Here is a 16,796-nt window from a genome sequence, read left to right on the forward strand (position 1 = left end):
ACCAGGCTGTGTGCTATGTCAGGTCTTTTTGGAAATTACACCATGTCTGGTTTTGAAAACTGAAAAAAAACCCAGTCATTAGTTACTGATTTTCTTCATCACATAAGGTCCATGAACTCTACAGCATAAACCTTACTGTTTACCTGTTTTCATTAAGTATGTATCATTCTTAAGTGCTCCAGCAATTGCTTACACAGAAGAATAGTGCTAGAAAAACTAAACATTTTTATCCATGCTTAATTGTCTTCAACTGATTTTGGTCACAGTACAATTTATTTTTGAGAGCAGCTGCTTTGCTATGCCTTATTTCACATTCCAAATTTACATGTCTTATTTTTTTCTCTCTCTGCCTACTCTCCAGTACATATTCCTCTGCAATCTCATCCTTTTCTCAGTCTTCTGCACACACATGCTTTTCCTTTTCACATTACTTATCAATGTAATTCTTCCCAACACTGGAGTAAGGCCTTTTAAGATTAGTTAATGATAGATTAATGCTGATATTAGTGCTCAGACAAAAGAATGCAGTAATAGCTAATGCCTGTATTGACCTCAAGTCCTGTCATGAATGCCACGTTAGGTCCTTGTGGATCCGTTTAGATGCAGAGGCCTTGGTTGTATACAAGTCTGTTGCTGGATGGTAATGTCACTAGGGGGTGAAATGCACAGGGAAAGCAATGGATGTGTGCCATGAATTATTTTGGATAAAAAGTACTTATTTTTATGCAAATTTTATACATAAATTACCCACAACTAAATTCAGTAGTATACAAATATAATAGATAACCTAGCAGATAAAAAAGTGAGGAACGACCTTGTTTTTCTGTTTGAAGCAATAGCAATACAGAGATATACTGAAGTCTTCAATTCTAGCCCCTTCCTTTCTTCTTCTTTTGTCATGAACAGGATCCCAGCCTTAGCAGCATCTTCTAATAAGTATTCTGGCCAAATTGTTAAAAAGCTATGTCTTCTAATATGTTAAACAAGAATAAATATTCTTACAAGTGTATTTTTTGTCCTTTTTGAAGAGGTCTTCCTAACTTGCATTTTTCAATTAGAAATACTGGTATGAGCTTATTTCACTGTTCTCTGTGGCTAAACCTAATACAGATTTCTTCTAACATGACCACGTCAGCACGGTATGTGATGTCTTAAAGATGCTTGTAGAACACCATGTATACATGCAGTTACATTGACTGTTACCAGGATTGCTTATTCCATGTGTAGGGCTGTGTAACTCATGGAACTATATTGCTAGAAAACAGAGCATTTTCAGTGGATGTACTTCACTGATGTCTGGTGGCGGGATTTCTGTATCATTAAAGTACCTCTAGTGTCAATATAGCCAAAGAACCATGCAGTCACTAGTAAGCATTGGCAGCATTCCTTTAAAACTCTCTAAAACAAGTAGGAAAGGACCAAGAGTTGTTACAGGGGCTGTCCTAAACACAATTGGGAGTTTCATCAGTAAATGCAGTGATTTGAATTGCTGCAGCATAAACAAACATGGCAGCTGTTTCATCATAGGTAAGAAATGTAGCCTCTTCCCTTTCAAAACAACATATAAACACCCCCACACATATTTAAGTGTTTTTGTTTCTGTTTTTTCTCTGTTATTTTCTAAGAGGAGGTATTGGAACAAGCAAAATCCCATAGAAATCAAAACATTGTATTTAAAGAATGTATTTTCTCATGGTTAGATGTGTAAGTTGTTTTGCCATGACCACATAATGCATTTTGGATGCAGTCATTTTTGTTTCAGCTGTTTATGATTCCTTTCAGGATTACTGAAGTACAAAGACATAATTTTAGAAAAAAAAAATAGAACCCTGCCCTATTTGTGTTTCTTTTTGATGTTCTGTATCACAGAAGTTACTTCAACTAACATTAAACATTTGGCTCAAAAGCCAAAACAACATCGCAAGAAAATGACAGAAGTCCCACATTGGAAATGCTTAAAGTTCATTTAAAAATGAATGTTATTAAACAGTACTGCTGTTTGAACAAGGGGCAGCATCAGCAGCTGCCTACATGCTTACAGGACCTATATGTGTGTACACAAACTCTCATCAGATTCCAGAGAAGTTTACAATGACTTCATACTCTAATGTGGTCCCTTAAACACAGCACAATCTACTACTAGTAAGATTCATGTAGGTCTTACAGATCAGTAAAAGTAGGATCTTTGTCTTACAAAGTGACATGAACAGGAGTTAGCTCTGGGGGTACAGAAACCTACCAGTGTGATGTGACAGTTGTCAGCAACTCTCTGATCTACTCATGCCAAACCTGCTGATGAACTCAGAACTTGCTGACTCTAGGACACACGAAGCCAGCTGAATTTTAAACCTCTGTTTCAGGGTGTATGATTGCTAGCTGGCCCCTTCAGAGCAGACTGCCCTGCAAGCAAGTTTTGTTGCATCTTTCAAATCTTTAACGCGTAGCTTGTCTTCTCCAATACAACCCAGAGGCAAATCTAGTTGTCTCTTGAGAAGAGACAAATTCAGCAGTTACAAAGCACAGATTTCATAAAAACAGGCACTGGCAGTTGCAATTATTTCATTTAGAAAAACCTCCAGTGGAAGGCCACTGAAAAAATGTAAAAGTGTTCTCAGATCAAACATCACAGTGCAGTGAAAAAGGATTGGTAAACCGAGAAAACTAAACCAGCATTTTTCAAATGAGGAATATTATTGGAGATTAACAAACATGAAATAAGAAATTAAAATACATTTAGTTTTAACAACCTGTGTTTTTATTAGAAGCATTGATGAAGGCTTTATGTATCCATCTGTAATATTCTTCACTCAAAATGCACCTGCCATTTTCTGGTTTGCCTTCTTACAATGTGCTGTTCTCAAACTCCTCTCACTCTTAGAAAAATAGTTTTCATCAGTGAGAGACTTATTAGTTATAGATTAACTTAATCAATGTCAAATCTCTTGTGAAGAAGCATTTTGTTTTTACTGATACTATAACTCTTGAATACCCAAATCACGTTCAGCTTGCTAACCACTACATAATCTTCTGAGATGCGGAAGTAACTTACAGGCATTTAAGTACAGTGAATTCTTCTTGAATCCCTCAAGTTAAAAGTTGCCAAATATACTATTCTTCATTACTGTTTGAATTAGTTTTGCTTACAAAGACACGTGTTTGAAATAGATCCCTGTCCTGTTTGTGTTTCTTTTTGCCTAATGGCAAACATAAAACCACAACTCAAGTACTTAATGGTCAACATTAGGGATGTTTGTGATTGTACCACTAGAGACAGGAGGGCAGCTGTGTTGAGTAGCAGAGTCACTGTTCTGCTGGACTGGTTCAAACAAAAGTGGATGAGATCCAGGAGGTCACAGTGAACCAGAGCACCAGCGCTGCAGCCTGTTCAAACCCAGCGTCCACCTTCTCTGCCCCGACCTTCTTTTGGGTTCTGCTTTGGCTTCCATTCTGAGCTGGCACCACCTGCACAGGCTGGTGTCACGCCAGCTCCTCGCCTGGCCTGTGTCGCTGGCCGTGGTCGCTCTCCTTTAGGGCTGGTCTTCTCGGAGAAGAGACCTGTGACTTTTTTTTTTTTTCTGGAAAAATAAAAAATGAACAGTCTCGACTGGAGGGCCTGGAGCAGGTCCGTGTCCCCCCGCGGGGACCTCACGCCATCCTCCTTCCTCCTGAGGCCGCCCTGCCCCGGGCGCTCCATGGGACACGTCGCCGGCGGGACAGCTCGGGGCGTCGCTCCGGCCCTGCCCTGAGCCGCCGCGCTCCGGCAGGTGGGCGATGCCCGCTCAGGTGCCTTGGGACGGAAAGGGGCACTGGACCCAGGCGCGTCCCCTCCAGGACACGCTTCTGACAGCGAAGGGGAACAACCGCCGCCCGTCCTTCTCCCAAAGGCGAGGGGCGCGCAGCCGCTCGGGCGGGGCTGCACTACCCAGGCTGCAGCCCGCGCCGGAGCCCCGAGCGCTTCCAGCCCAGCGCCCGGGCGGGAGGCTCCGGCGCTGGGGAGCCTGCGCACCCGAGACTGCGGCCGCCGGCACCGCCTGAGGGGCGACCGCCCCCCCGCCTCACAGGGGCCGGGCGCCCCCATTCCACTGCGGCGCCTGCGCGCCGCGGCCCGTCCCCGCCACCGCTCTCCCGCGGGCGGGAACCCGGAAGTGGGCAGCGCCGGCGGCTCCCGGCGGGCCGGCGGGTAGCGGGGGCTCCGCCGGAGGGGCGCAGCCGGCACCCCGCAGCGGGGCAGCGGCGGCTGGCATGGTGCTGGCGGCAGCGCGCCGCGCCCGCGTTGCACGGAGGAAGCCCGAGCGGAGCCGCGATGGAGATGCTGCTGCCGCCCGTGTGAGTGCGGCAGCGGGGCGGGCGGGGAGGCTGGCGGGCTCCCCGAGCCCGCCGGGACGGCGGTGCGGAGCGCTGGGCAGGGCTGGGGGCATGGGGCCGGGCCCAGCCGCCCAGCAGCGAGCTGAGCTACCGCGGCGCTCCGCAGCCCGCCCATCCCGCGGCGTGGCCGGCCCGCTCCGGGCCGCTCGGCATCGGGAGGGAGCGGTGCCCGCGGGCAGCCCCTGGCCCCGGCGGGGGGCAACCGGCGGGGGGCAGCGCTGGCGGGAGGGTCATGTCGGCGGCCGGGTGGCGGAGCCGGTGTCTGGTGCCCGGCGGGCCAGGGCTCCCCAGGGCCAGCGCTGCCGCCCCGGGGTTTGAGATGCCCCGTCGTGCCGCTGCCGCCCTCTGCGCTGCCCGCGTCGGCAGGGCGCTGGGGGCCAGGGAGGGCATGGGGCCGGCGGGCCGAGCCGTGGGGCAGCGGGCGGGCAGGGATGCCGGCACACCGCGCCCCCCTTCCCGCTCCCCGGCTTCCCTTGTGCCTTCCAGCTTGCGGGGACAGGCCTTTTTTTATTTATATTTTTTTTCCTCCTCCCCCTCAGTCCTTCTGCTTCCTCCATATGTGGTCCCAAATTACACTCCCCGTTTGACTCAGCAGTCATGCTCATCACACTCTCGGTTTTCTGGTTATTTAGTTAAGCATCTTTTTTAGTAGCAGTGCACTAGGCAAGCCACATATTTCGAGCTGCACTTCAGTTGGGTTGATCCAGCCTGTTATATGCTCCAGTTCAGCACAGCTTCATCCCGCGCCTTCGGGAGGTTGTTTTCAGGTACGTGTAGGTGAGGCTTTTGGGATCGAACCAAAGGGAACCAGTTGCACCAGCAATGACCTAACTGGTGAAATGGTAAGAGATGCTCAAGTAGCTTCGGGCAGACGAGCTGCTCTAGAAATAGAAGGCATGTGACTGGCTGTTTTGTAGGCTTCATTACCTTAAAACAAAATCATCCTTTGTGACAAACTAGTGAAACTTCAGAGAATGAATTTATGCTTCATAGGAACTCCTCCATCTATCCACATTGCTTGGCAGCTCTTTATAGGCAGCTCTGACCAGCGTTTCTTGCATATATGTATGTGATGTGTTTATAGTTTCTATATGTGTGCAGATATGTACACATCAGTATTTGATGTATTACTTTGGAATGTAAAAAGCATTCTTATCTTGTACTTGGTATGTCAGTGGTATAATTAAAAGCTGTGTCTCTTCTTCACAGTTGGTCTTTGGTGTTTTGAATGTTCCCTGAAGTCAGTAACTTCTGTGTATCATTTTTCTGAATGCTGATCACTACATATGTCTAAGAATTTAGAAGAGTAATATTCAGTGTAAAGGAGTTTGCTAGATAGGATGTATTTTCTTTCCTTTTTTTTTTTTTAATACAGCATACTTCCATACAGCAGCATATGCATGTGCTCTATAACATATAACTTGATTTTTTTTTTTTTCTGATTGATGCAAATTTCCTGTCTTACTTGGCCCCTCTCAGCAGTGAGTTTTATCATTTTCAAAACTGAGCATGTAAGTTTTAATTCATAGCAGTTCATGGTACAATGTAGCAAGTTCGTAGTAGTTTGAGTTCTGCAGAGGGACCTTACTGTGTTAGCCAGTGTTTTACAGATACTTTTAAAAATTCCTTTGTAGCTTGATGCAGTTTTGTGCTGTTTTGCTCCAGAACTTTGTAGCTAGTTTTAAAATAATGAAAAGTAGACCCAACTACTTTTCTTTGCATGTTGTTGTAGTATGCAGAATATAGAGTTCTAGGTTAAAATCTTAAATTATAATTGAAATTTTATTTTAATCTTCCTTAGACATGCCCAGGTAAAAAGTTGTTGGTATGGTGGAAGAAAGGCTGGGATCAATGCATATGTTCAATTTGACTATTACTGAAAGCTACTAAGATGTTCTCTGAGGTAAAGTGACTTCAGTGACTTTGCTTATTTCCAGCTTGGTGGTTCAGGAATATAGTTACAGTGGTGCAGGTAAAAACATCACTGATGCTAAGCATTTTCTCAGTACTACAACAATGTAATTTGCCTTGCAAAAATAACATTGTGATTGTAAACACGAAACTCATTGGCTTCACTTGGCATAAAAAACCCACTTGTGATTTGAACAGTCCTAGTGCCTGAGTGGTGTACATAACTATTTGTCTGCAAAGGTTAGTGTCTGTAGAACTTGGGTATTTTCTTAGAAAGAGGTAATTGTAGACACAGTTAATGACTTTTCACACTGCTCAGTTTTTCTCTTGCTATTTTGTGTGGGTTTTGAGAGTAAGGAAAATTAAGGTGTTGGTCATCTTTTGCTTTTCAAAACATTGAGTGGATCAGCAAAACTACCCAGTTTTTCTCATACTCACCTATATTTCATGCTGCTGCTAGGGAAAGCCAGGACAATTGCGGTAGTCATCACGCGGTCTTCCTGTCAGAGATGAAGTGGGAGCTGCATGAACCAGTAAGGGAGGTCCTGGTGGAAGGGCAGAGAGCAGCTCTTGTCTCGCAGGCAGTGAAGGCCTTGAGAGACAAGGGTGATGTATGCTGTGTTCTGCCATCGATTTGTATGAGCAGCAGGCTAGAAGTTCCCAAACCTCTGCCGCTCCCCTCACTTCAGGGTTTATTGGAAATATTCTGGAGCATCATCTTCCTGTTTTCCTTACTGGAGACTGTTGTTAGCCCAGGGTGCCTCTGTTAGCCTTGCTAGTGTTGGTCACCAATTTTTTGCTTCCTTAGGATTTCTACCTACTCTTCCACGCTGTTGGTAATAGGGAAATGAAAATTGCTTGGAGTAAAGAATAAGCTGAAGTGCAAATCTTTTCCTTGTCTCCAAGGTGAAAGTGGAGAAGATAAGAGTGACAGAACTGAAGATTAGACAGAAGTATTAACTCTTCTTTTCTCTTTCTTTCCAGATGTACCAAACTTTGCCATCAGAAACCCTTGGATCTGAAAGATGATAACACTGAAATTCACTGTCCTGTTACAGTAAATCCATGGCACATGAAGAAAGCTTTCAAAGTTATGAATGAATTAAGAAGGTATTACTTCACTGTATACATCTGCCTGGAGTCCATAATACATTTTTAACTTTAAGTTAATAATAATAGTTTATTTATGCAATTTCAGAAGTGTAGCTGATGAAAAGGATCAAATATCCATTGAAGTGATAGCTGAATGGTAGTCATGTGATGATAGCTCAAATGTTTACAGTATGTTTTTCCCCACATAAGTTAATCAAAACTAGGTTTATGAGACTTGAAAATTATTTAGAGGTTGTATTTAAGGAGTTACAGCTACTGGTCCTGTCTTATATGTAGTTGATCCTGGATAGATGAGAAGTGACTCTTTAGTTGGCTCTTTGTATGTCTGTTGTTGATTTTTGTGGTAGGCTGTGAAGTGGAAAAATGTTAAAATTTTGTAGTCTGGAGGCAAAGGTCACAGTCTAACAAATGTAAACCAACTGACAGTATGCTTTCTTTTCTTTGTTATCTTTTGCTTGTCCCCTGGTGGAAATTGATGAACTCCCAAATCAAATGTTGGAAGTAACTTTTCTTAATAAAGTTTTATAAGACCTTGAGTGATACTACCATCAGTTTCAGCAGAGCTGAGAGAATGGTGCTGATGCTGTTCTTATCACCCATATTGATTTATTTTCTACATACGAGTAGGTGAGATGGTGTTGAAAACTGTGACAGCTGGTAATTAGAGCTCACAACTGAGCTGTGGTAATTAGAACTCACAACTATCACTGACAGTAATTCAGTTTTATAACTAACAGCAACAATGGAGAAATTAAATAAATAAAGCCTTTCTCTGGCACAGACAATACCGGAGGGTGTGAAAATCATGTAGTCTTTTGTTATTTCCCGTATAAGATTAAAAACTGGAGAGGCTTCACCTGAAAAAAGTCAGCAACTGATACCCTATTAAAGTATGCCTTTGATCTTCGCTGTTACGTATGGGTAAATTGTTAATACTATGGTAGAGACTGTGATCAGATCAATGCATTTATCTGTCTCTGACAGATTGTACTGTACTAGAAGAGGGGAGAAAATCATATGTTGACTATATGACTTAAATGCAGATCAAAGACTTCCTTAGTCTGAGGATAATGGCATAAGAGCAGAGACTGTTTTTCTAGTATGTTAACAGCCTAGTTACCTTATGCTGGAAGGACTGAGACTTGTTGCTTCCCCTTACTTACGCCTTTGGCTTTTTCGAGGATCCCAGTAACCAGATTTAATTTTTCAAAAAGTGTAATAGAGCCTGGCTAGAGTCAGCAGCCATGACTTCTGAAGGATGAGCAAGAGTTTGGATGAAGAAACAGTTTCCCAGAATGAATCTTACAACAGTTTCAGAAGTCAGAAACCTTACCTGCATTTTGTTGTGTTGAGAGTGAAAGATTCGTGGTCTTCCAGCAGAGCGCATTGTTTGAAGGTCTAGGATTATTTTCAGAATATAGTTTAGTTTCCATGGTTACTCAAATTCGAATTGCTGTAGAAGCAATTTGAGCAATTTTGTCTTACATGTATAAATAGTTAAAGTTGGAATAGGAGTAGTGTCATCCAAACCTTAACTATTTTTTATTTAATAAGCTTGCTGATACAGCAATCTTTACTATTTGAGTACAGCTTTTAAAATTGTTAGTGCTGATTATAAACATTAATATTTGCATTTATTTGTTTGAATTAATAAATGGAAATATTTTAGAAATGTTTCAGACTTTGACTTTAAATGAAGACTTAATCAAGGAAATGATATTTTTTATTTTATTGACTACATTTTTAAAGTGGTTTCTATCTCAGTTCTTCTCATTAGTGTAGCACAAGCAGGTATTTGCCAGAGATATACTCTCCAGAAAGCGGATAACTAGTGAAGACGTAATTTGCTTAAGCATCTAAAATACAGTGGTTTTGGAATGTGTAAGTCTGTGAGTTTATATTACATTTTTGGCTGCTGTCAAGTTTCCCGAATCTATTAGCTCTTAAGAGGGTTTTTCTGTGCCTTCAAATTTTGACAAATTTGACTAATTTTGTCCTTGGTAGTTTTTGCATTTCATTACTAACAATTACCTCAACACTGAGTCAGAGAGATCATTAGGATAGCTAATCAGTTCTTGATATGTGAAGAAATTACCCTCTGATGCTTATCTTTGCTCTTCATTATAATTTGCTTTTATCACAATGGAATTTGACCTTATTTATATTTGTTAAAATCCTCATTCTTACAAACAAGGCTGTACCAAAATCTTTTGAAGATGTGGATAATGACCTTTCTCTATATAAACTAATGAAGAACAACCTGCTAGCTGGTAAACCATTATTGTTCTTAAATCTATACTTTTTTGCCCTCCATTTCTTGTTTCCTTCACCAAAATGCTGTACTCCCCAGGCCTTTGTTCATTCAGTCACTATACAAGCAAATGGTTAAAATATTGCTTCAGAACACAAGCTTTTCCAAAATAAATTGGTGTGCCCTCATGAAGGTGCTGAGTTGCCGTGGAAGCCACAAGATGCTTGCAGCAGAGTACATGATTAAGTTTATAGGCTCGTTTCTTTATCAGTAGTTTATTTAGCTTGTCGATTTTGTAGTAAGCGAGGGTATATCCATTCACCTAATGCAGTACCAGACTAGAGATATATCCAGAATACCTCTGACTTGCTATGTCTATATATGTGCAAGGGAATTAATTCACTGGAGTTTTGCATTGATATATTTCTGTTGCTTCAGGCTTCACTGTTCTCTTTGGTATTTCTTTGCAGCTAAGTATAAAACCTTTTGTTCCTGTTGTCAAGCTGCGTGCAGGTGTCTGAAAAAGCTGGGTATCTGACCTCTTATGTGCAGCTTTCTGTTTAAATTTTTGTATAATAAATGTAATGGTTGTTTTCAAGCTCCTCTGAATTCTGTGTTTTATCTGAGTATGGTCATTACCTTATATTAAACATATTTTTGTTAATAACTGTATTGCAGGCTAAACTTACAAGATTTAAATAGTCATTGTAGGTATTAAGAGCTGAAAGGGGAAAATATTCTAATACTAGGATTGCAATATGGCCCCAAAGGTTGGCCACCAAAATTTTTGGTGTGTGACTTCCAGTAGGCAACCTTACTTGAGACTGAACTAAAGATTCCTTGTTATCTGTAAGATCTTATTTCTTACCTCAATTTTTTATTGTTTGGGTAGATAAAATTATTTTTTCCATCATAGTTATTCAAAGAGGCCCAGACTTCCAGTGAAAAGATTTTATAAATTGGACTGATACAAATTTTTGTTATTCAATGCAAAAAAAACTTCCGTGCAAGAAATCGCAATTATCACAATTTAGTTGTCTGGTTTTAGAGTTCTGTGTACCCAAGCACCATCTGTAATCCGTTTGAGTAATAGCCATGTGGTTGTGTAACACATTTAAAAACAATGCTTTATCAACGCTATCTGCCTCCTTCTTTTGAGGGCATGGGAAAAGAAATTGTGAGAGAAGTTATATGATTTTCTGTTGTAGTTCACTTGATAAAATTGCTTTCTTTATATTTCTAAATAGTCAAAACTTGCTGTGTGACGTGACGATAGTAGCTGAAGACATGGAAATTGCAGCGCATAGAGTTGTGCTGGCTGCGTGCAGCCCCTACTTCCATGCCATGTTTACAGGTACCCGATGTTTCAATACTTACTATGTTCTAATCCAATCCAACTGTATAAAGCTCAAAATTAAAAGACTTTTGCTTTTTAGGATCTCCTTTAATATTTAGATAAACCAACATGTACATTTGGGTTTCCTGATGGATTATTTTTTGCAGCCTAAAGACATACTGGCAACTTATTCTATGTTAGCACGATGAATGCTTTAAAAAGTCTCCTTCATTTAAAACAATTTATATGTTAAGTAAGCGAGGAGTAGCAGATTTGTTATACCCTTCAAGGCTGTAGTAATCTCACTTGTCCAAAAGAAGGTTAAAATAACTTCCATGTGAATTTTGGAGTCAATTGTGTCCTTTAACAAGTACTGCTGCTATGTTCTATAGTCCCCAAGTACTGTAGGCCTTTAGTAGATATTAAAGCTTTCCATGGCTTTGGCAGCCTATGGCTGGAGTGCATGTTTCAGTATTTTTAGGGTAATTCTCTGTGACAGATGTACTCTGCATCGTTGCCACAAATTTTCTGTGCAGGCTTTATTCTGCCTCTGCCCATTCCACGCTGGCCAAATTGTTGCTTTGCTACTACAACAGGAATGCTGAAGGCTTGTGAGGCTGAGATGGGTTCAGATACGTAGGAGCCTCCGGCTGAATTCCTGTGCTGTGGATTTAATTTCATAATGGTTATACACACATTGAAATCGTGTGGAATTTGGTGTAAAAGTGATAATGCTACTAAATGCATGTTAAAATTAATTTTTGAAGTCTTGCCTGTTTCTTCTCACATCTCATGCCAGTTTAGTAGCTAATGTTGACTGTCTGAAATGAAAAGCATTCTCTGCAGCATGTTACTTCTAAATACCAGCTCAGGTGGAGGCAGAAATGTGACTCTTGGGCTATCACTATGCAAGCAAAATGGAGTTTTAATAACTTAAATTGTGTGCAACTGGAAGGTTGAAATATGAAATATTGTTGTGTCCTGGGGAAGCAGCTGATTATTCTTGATTTTATGTGCAAATATTTGACACAACCAAAGCTACAAGTGGAGTCACTACTAGCAGCAACAATGCTTTAAAGTTGTGTGTAAAATTATATATCTCTTTCTCTGGTAGTTTGTCAAGTTTGCTTTTGCATTTGAAACAAGCATTGCAGGTGACTGATAGATTCTTTCTTAATTTTTCCTGCTGTCCTTCAAGTTAGAAAGAAAGCAGCTGCTTCTGCAGTTCCCTTCCATCACCTTAGTAACAGAAACACAAGCTTCTTACATTAGTTCTATATTAAAGATTAACTGTTGTTGACTGTCACATTGAAAATACTCTTTTCATGGAGTGTAGTTTTATATTATGCTTTCTGTGGTTAAGACATTTCTGCTTGCCCCGACTGCCCTTTCCGTGAAAGAGTTTATTACCCATGAGGGGTGCCAGTGCTCTAAGTGTCTGTGGCCACTCTCCAAAGGGAATCGCTGAAATCTTGCTTCTTCTCTTGCTTCAGTCCCTTTAAAAACTTTTAGCTTGTTTTATGTTTTTAAATATTCATCTCCTTTGACACCCAATGGTGCAGAAAGTGGGAAGAGTTTAACCTGTACATCTGTGGCAAGGTTAGTGTGGTTGGTGAACTAAATTGGTGGGAGTTTAAATATAATTCAACTGTGGCTTCAAGATTTATCGATGGATTTTCATACTCCTCTCATAGGCTGCTTTCAGCAAGGCCCAGCTGTGGTGTTGATGTATTTCAGCCACTCCCCACTGAAAATATCCTAATTTCGTCATAATTTTTATCTCCATGATCCCTGCAATTCACACTTCTCTGGATTTGTATTCTCATCCAGTAATCAGCAAGTTCAAACAAGCAGGTTTCATCCCTTCACCAGCTACAACCAAATGGAAAAGTATCTTCCTCCATCCAGAATAAAACAGTAACTCAAAAGACAGTAAAAGAAATTGCACTTTAGTGCTTCAGGGTTAGTTCTTGACTAGAAATTAAAAGCTCATCTTTAGACATGTTTGCAGGTTACTTCCATCTTTCTCTGAGTCGTTAGGTACTGACTGCTACGCAGGCCAGGATATAGTGTTAACTGAGATCAAACCTTCTGCCTCGGGATTTTTTCCTGTTTGCACTTGTAGTGGTAGAAGTAGCCCCATTAAATCCAGAAAGAAAAAGTTACTGCCTTTTAAAGTAACAAAATCTGGTAAGTTAGTAAAAATTATCCTATGGGGGAGGAAGGGGGAGAGATTAAGCATCTGAGACTGTTGTTTGGAATAATTCTTCCTTCTGTAGGCAGTGGAATTCTTTAGAAATATGTATTGCAATCAGAATTAAGTATACTTAAATGTTTAGAGGAAAGTATTATAAAACATCAGTAAAGGGACATTTTAGTGGCCATAGGGCCTGGCTTGGGACAAGTGTGACCTGACTTTGTCTTTTCTGTGATGGCAGTTGTCCTCAGGGAATTGCCTGCTGTCTTTGCTTCCATTCTCCATTTGTAAAATTCTGTTTAGATTAAAAAAAGAAAAGCCTTCCTTACAGTACTTTGTGAGGGAACATATAAGCTTTTTAGGTAGCATTTTAGTAACTTCAGCTCAGCTAGTGCTCTGCTGCTCCTGCTTGGGAGGTTAGAAAGCAAAGCACTGAGCTGGTCCATTTGTGATATGTTTTCTGTTCCCAATATGCTTTCCCTTCTACTCGCAATATGCTTTCCTGTCACTAACAACTCTGTGGAGATGTGGTGGTGCTGCCTCCAGTCATGAATGGAGTGGTTCAGCAGGTTGAATTCTAGACTGAGACTGCCTGGTGAGTGAACCTATGATTTCCTGCATATGATCTGTCAAACAAGTCTGGAACACAAGAGTGTTCCAATTTAGAATTGTTGTAAGACTGCTTGTCCTTTTTTTTAATTTTAATTTTTATTTTATTTATTTATTTATTAGATTCTGGGCTCTGTTGTTAATCAGAGAGAATGCCTATCCATTGCTCTAGAAGCCTTGACACAAAATCTGAAAACAGAACTAATGTGCTTGCAGAATATCAAACTCTCCCACACACACGATTTTCCCAAAGGACCACCTCCACAGCAGCTTGCATAATAAATAACTTGCAGCATGCATGCTCTGAAGATCAATAGGTTTAATCTGTGTCAAACTCAGTGTAGAAACTTGGAATACAGGGCCCTGCAGAGAGCACGCTGCAATCTTCTTTCAGTGGTGTCGGGAAATGATTCAGAAGAGCAGGTGAAAAGAGAAAGTTCTAGGGGGCTGGATTTTGCTGGTTTTGAGGTGGTTCTTCATCCATGTTTTCCAGAATGCTAGCAACCTGTGCTGCCATTAAGTAGTAGTATGTTGCTGTAGATTTTCTTCTCCACTCTCTACCATTTAAAGGGTTGATTGATAATGCCATTCCTTACCCTTCAGCTGAAAAAAGTCATGAATAACAGTAGATTTATCAGTGATGATCCCTTTGCCAAACGCGCTGGGTAAAATGCATTGTTTGTCACTAATCCTGGAGACCACAGGATAACGAACAATGAAAAAGGGTATGTATTTCATAAAGAAATATCAGCAATGATAAGCATCTTCTGATTCACTTCCCCATCCTGTCTGCTCTGTTGTTGTATGCATTGAATTTGTTGCCTCATCAATACCCTTATCTCTAGATGTCTAGGGGAAAGAAATAAGAATACATCCAATATAGAAGAATAAGAAATGTGTGTATCCAGAGACTGGGATATACTCTTCCAAAGTCAAAGCTGATATGTCTGCCGACATAACTGGTGTAGTTCATGTTTTGCTTCTCAGTGCAAGTTGATGCAAAAAAGGGTAAAGGTCTGAGATGACCAGATGTGTGGTTGGTAGTCATGGATAAGGTTATAATCATTACTTCAAAATGTGTCTTTGGGCAACTATTTCAAATATAAGCAGAATGTTGCATTTTGAGAAACATCATATTTTAGAAGGTGGAAGCTATTTTGCAGGCCTTCTTATGAAGACTGGTTGTGGCGTATGGCCAATATGTCAGCCTCCACAAAATGGGATCCAACAAGTTTTCCCTTGCTTACCATTTTATCTTAGCTTGAGTTTTAACTGCTATAACAGATGTGTAACAGAGGTGAAATTGCTGAGAGAGTAATAAGTAGGCAAGCAAAGAAATATGTATGCTAATTTTTCTGTGGGGATATACATTTTCTTTTTAAAGTAAAGTGACTCCAAGACTGCATTTGGTATGCTCCTTCGATTAAGAAGTTAATAAAGCTAGAGTATTTTAATAGCTTGCTTTGCCAGCAAAAATGTTTTTGTATGCATTTGAAGAGTTTTATTTAGGCTTGATAACAATATTTTCCTGATACTGTACGCTGGTGAAAATAGGTCACCTGCAGTAAAGTATTAACCCAGGTAGCATTTGTGTGATGGTAACAACAAAACCTTTCTCTTTGGACGGATGAAGGAAGGAAATGGAATTATTATTATTATAATATGAAAGTTGTTTTACTATCACAACTGATCATACACAAAACGTTCTGCTTCTGGCAGGAGCAATTACTATTAAACTTTTACATATGTGCTGTATTTCTATCTAATTTATTTGACAAACTGTATTTGTAGGTGAGATGAGTGAAAGCCGAGCAAAGAGAGTTCGAATAAAGGAAGTTGATGGCTGGACTTTGAGGATGCTTATTGATTATATTTACACAGCAGAAATTCAAGTTACAGAAGAAAATGTGCAGGTAAGAGTGAGAATATTTTCTGAAAAAAAAGAGATGTAATGTGCAGAGTAATGTGTTTTGTCAGTGTGATTCAACTCCGACATGTGAAATCTCATCTGCAAACTGGAATTTTTTTCAGACCTCCTCATGCTTTCAAAGCAAGTAGTCATCCTGTTTTAATTCTAGGTCAAATTCAAAGACTATTGAAGTAAAGGAAGGGTCAGTTCACTTCAATGGGCTTTGCAAGCAAACCTTATGAAATGCAATAAAATAGGTGGTCTATCGAGCCTAAAATTAATGCTGTTGGCCACCTCTGTACCACCCTTTCTATGATACTTTAGTACAATTTACATAAACAAAGTCGATTTGCTTCTAAATGTAAAACCATGATCTCCAATTAAGCTGTTCTGTTTGTTTTAAGATATTTTTTTTCCTACTAGCCTGCAGAATAAATTATTTTCTCCTGCTCAGTCTCTGCACCTTGCCAGTGGCCAGTTGTGCAGAAAGTTTTAGGTACTACTGTTTGTTTGGTGTTTTTTAAATCAACTAACATCTAGCATGAAGGCTTTACCCATCTCACACAAACAGAGCTAATCAGTTTTTCTAATCAGCTGTAGCTTAAGCTGAAATTTCAAGTAGAATAAAACAAACACCAAGTTAGAAAACATAGCTTCCTGCCCTGAATGTTTTCTAGCCACTTTTGTTCCACTGTCTTTTGAGATTTGGTAAATTTAAAACTAGTTGTGTGACAGGTGACATGTTTAATTCTCTTGTTTTTCTGCTAGCTCTTTGCCCTTGTTTCTGGTCTTGCCCAGTGCCAGATTACCAGCAGTTATTTTGCTGCTTTTACAGGGATCAAAAATATGTTACTGTATTTGGCATTGGAAACTTCTGTTGCAATTGTGTATTCTGAAATTAATTGCTTTTATTGGGCATTAGGCTGAAATTAATAGCTTTTAATTGGCTGTTGAATCTGGTGAGGTCACTGCTAGTTTTAACTATGCTTGCTTGAATGCCTAGAAATGAAAAGTATAACTAACTTGAAACAAAATATCCTATTACTAAACCCTATATATCTTAGGCAATACCATGAATCTTTATTCTGCAAGAATAATTTATTGT

At 40.4% G+C, this 16,796-nt stretch overlaps 1 protein-coding gene across 2 annotated transcripts in view; it reads left to right on the plus strand.

Annotated features, from left to right (window-relative positions):
* Positions 1–4,303: 4,303 nt before the first annotated feature.
* Positions 4,304–16,796, plus strand: part of KLHL2 (kelch like family member 2) — a gene marked incomplete at its 5' end in the record, with an annotated part of 55,989 nt that continues 43,496 nt past the window's right edge. Inside the window, 4 exons of one of the 2 annotated variants that reach the window (XM_080344113.1) lie at positions 4,304–4,326; positions 7,261–7,399; positions 10,823–10,994; positions 15,574–15,695. In XM_080344113.1, coding sequence (XP_080200239.1) covers positions 4,304–4,326; positions 7,261–7,399; positions 10,823–10,994; positions 15,574–15,695 — 456 coding nt within the window. The remainder of the gene's footprint in view (positions 4,327–7,260; positions 7,400–10,822; positions 10,995–15,573; positions 15,696–16,796) is intronic. The other variant, XM_080344114.1, reaches the window with a different exon arrangement.

The sequence above is a fragment of the Nesoenas mayeri genome (assembly GCF_963082525.1).
Source record: "Nesoenas mayeri genome assembly, chromosome: 4".
NCBI lineage: Eukaryota > Metazoa > Chordata > Aves > Columbiformes > Columbidae > Nesoenas > Nesoenas mayeri.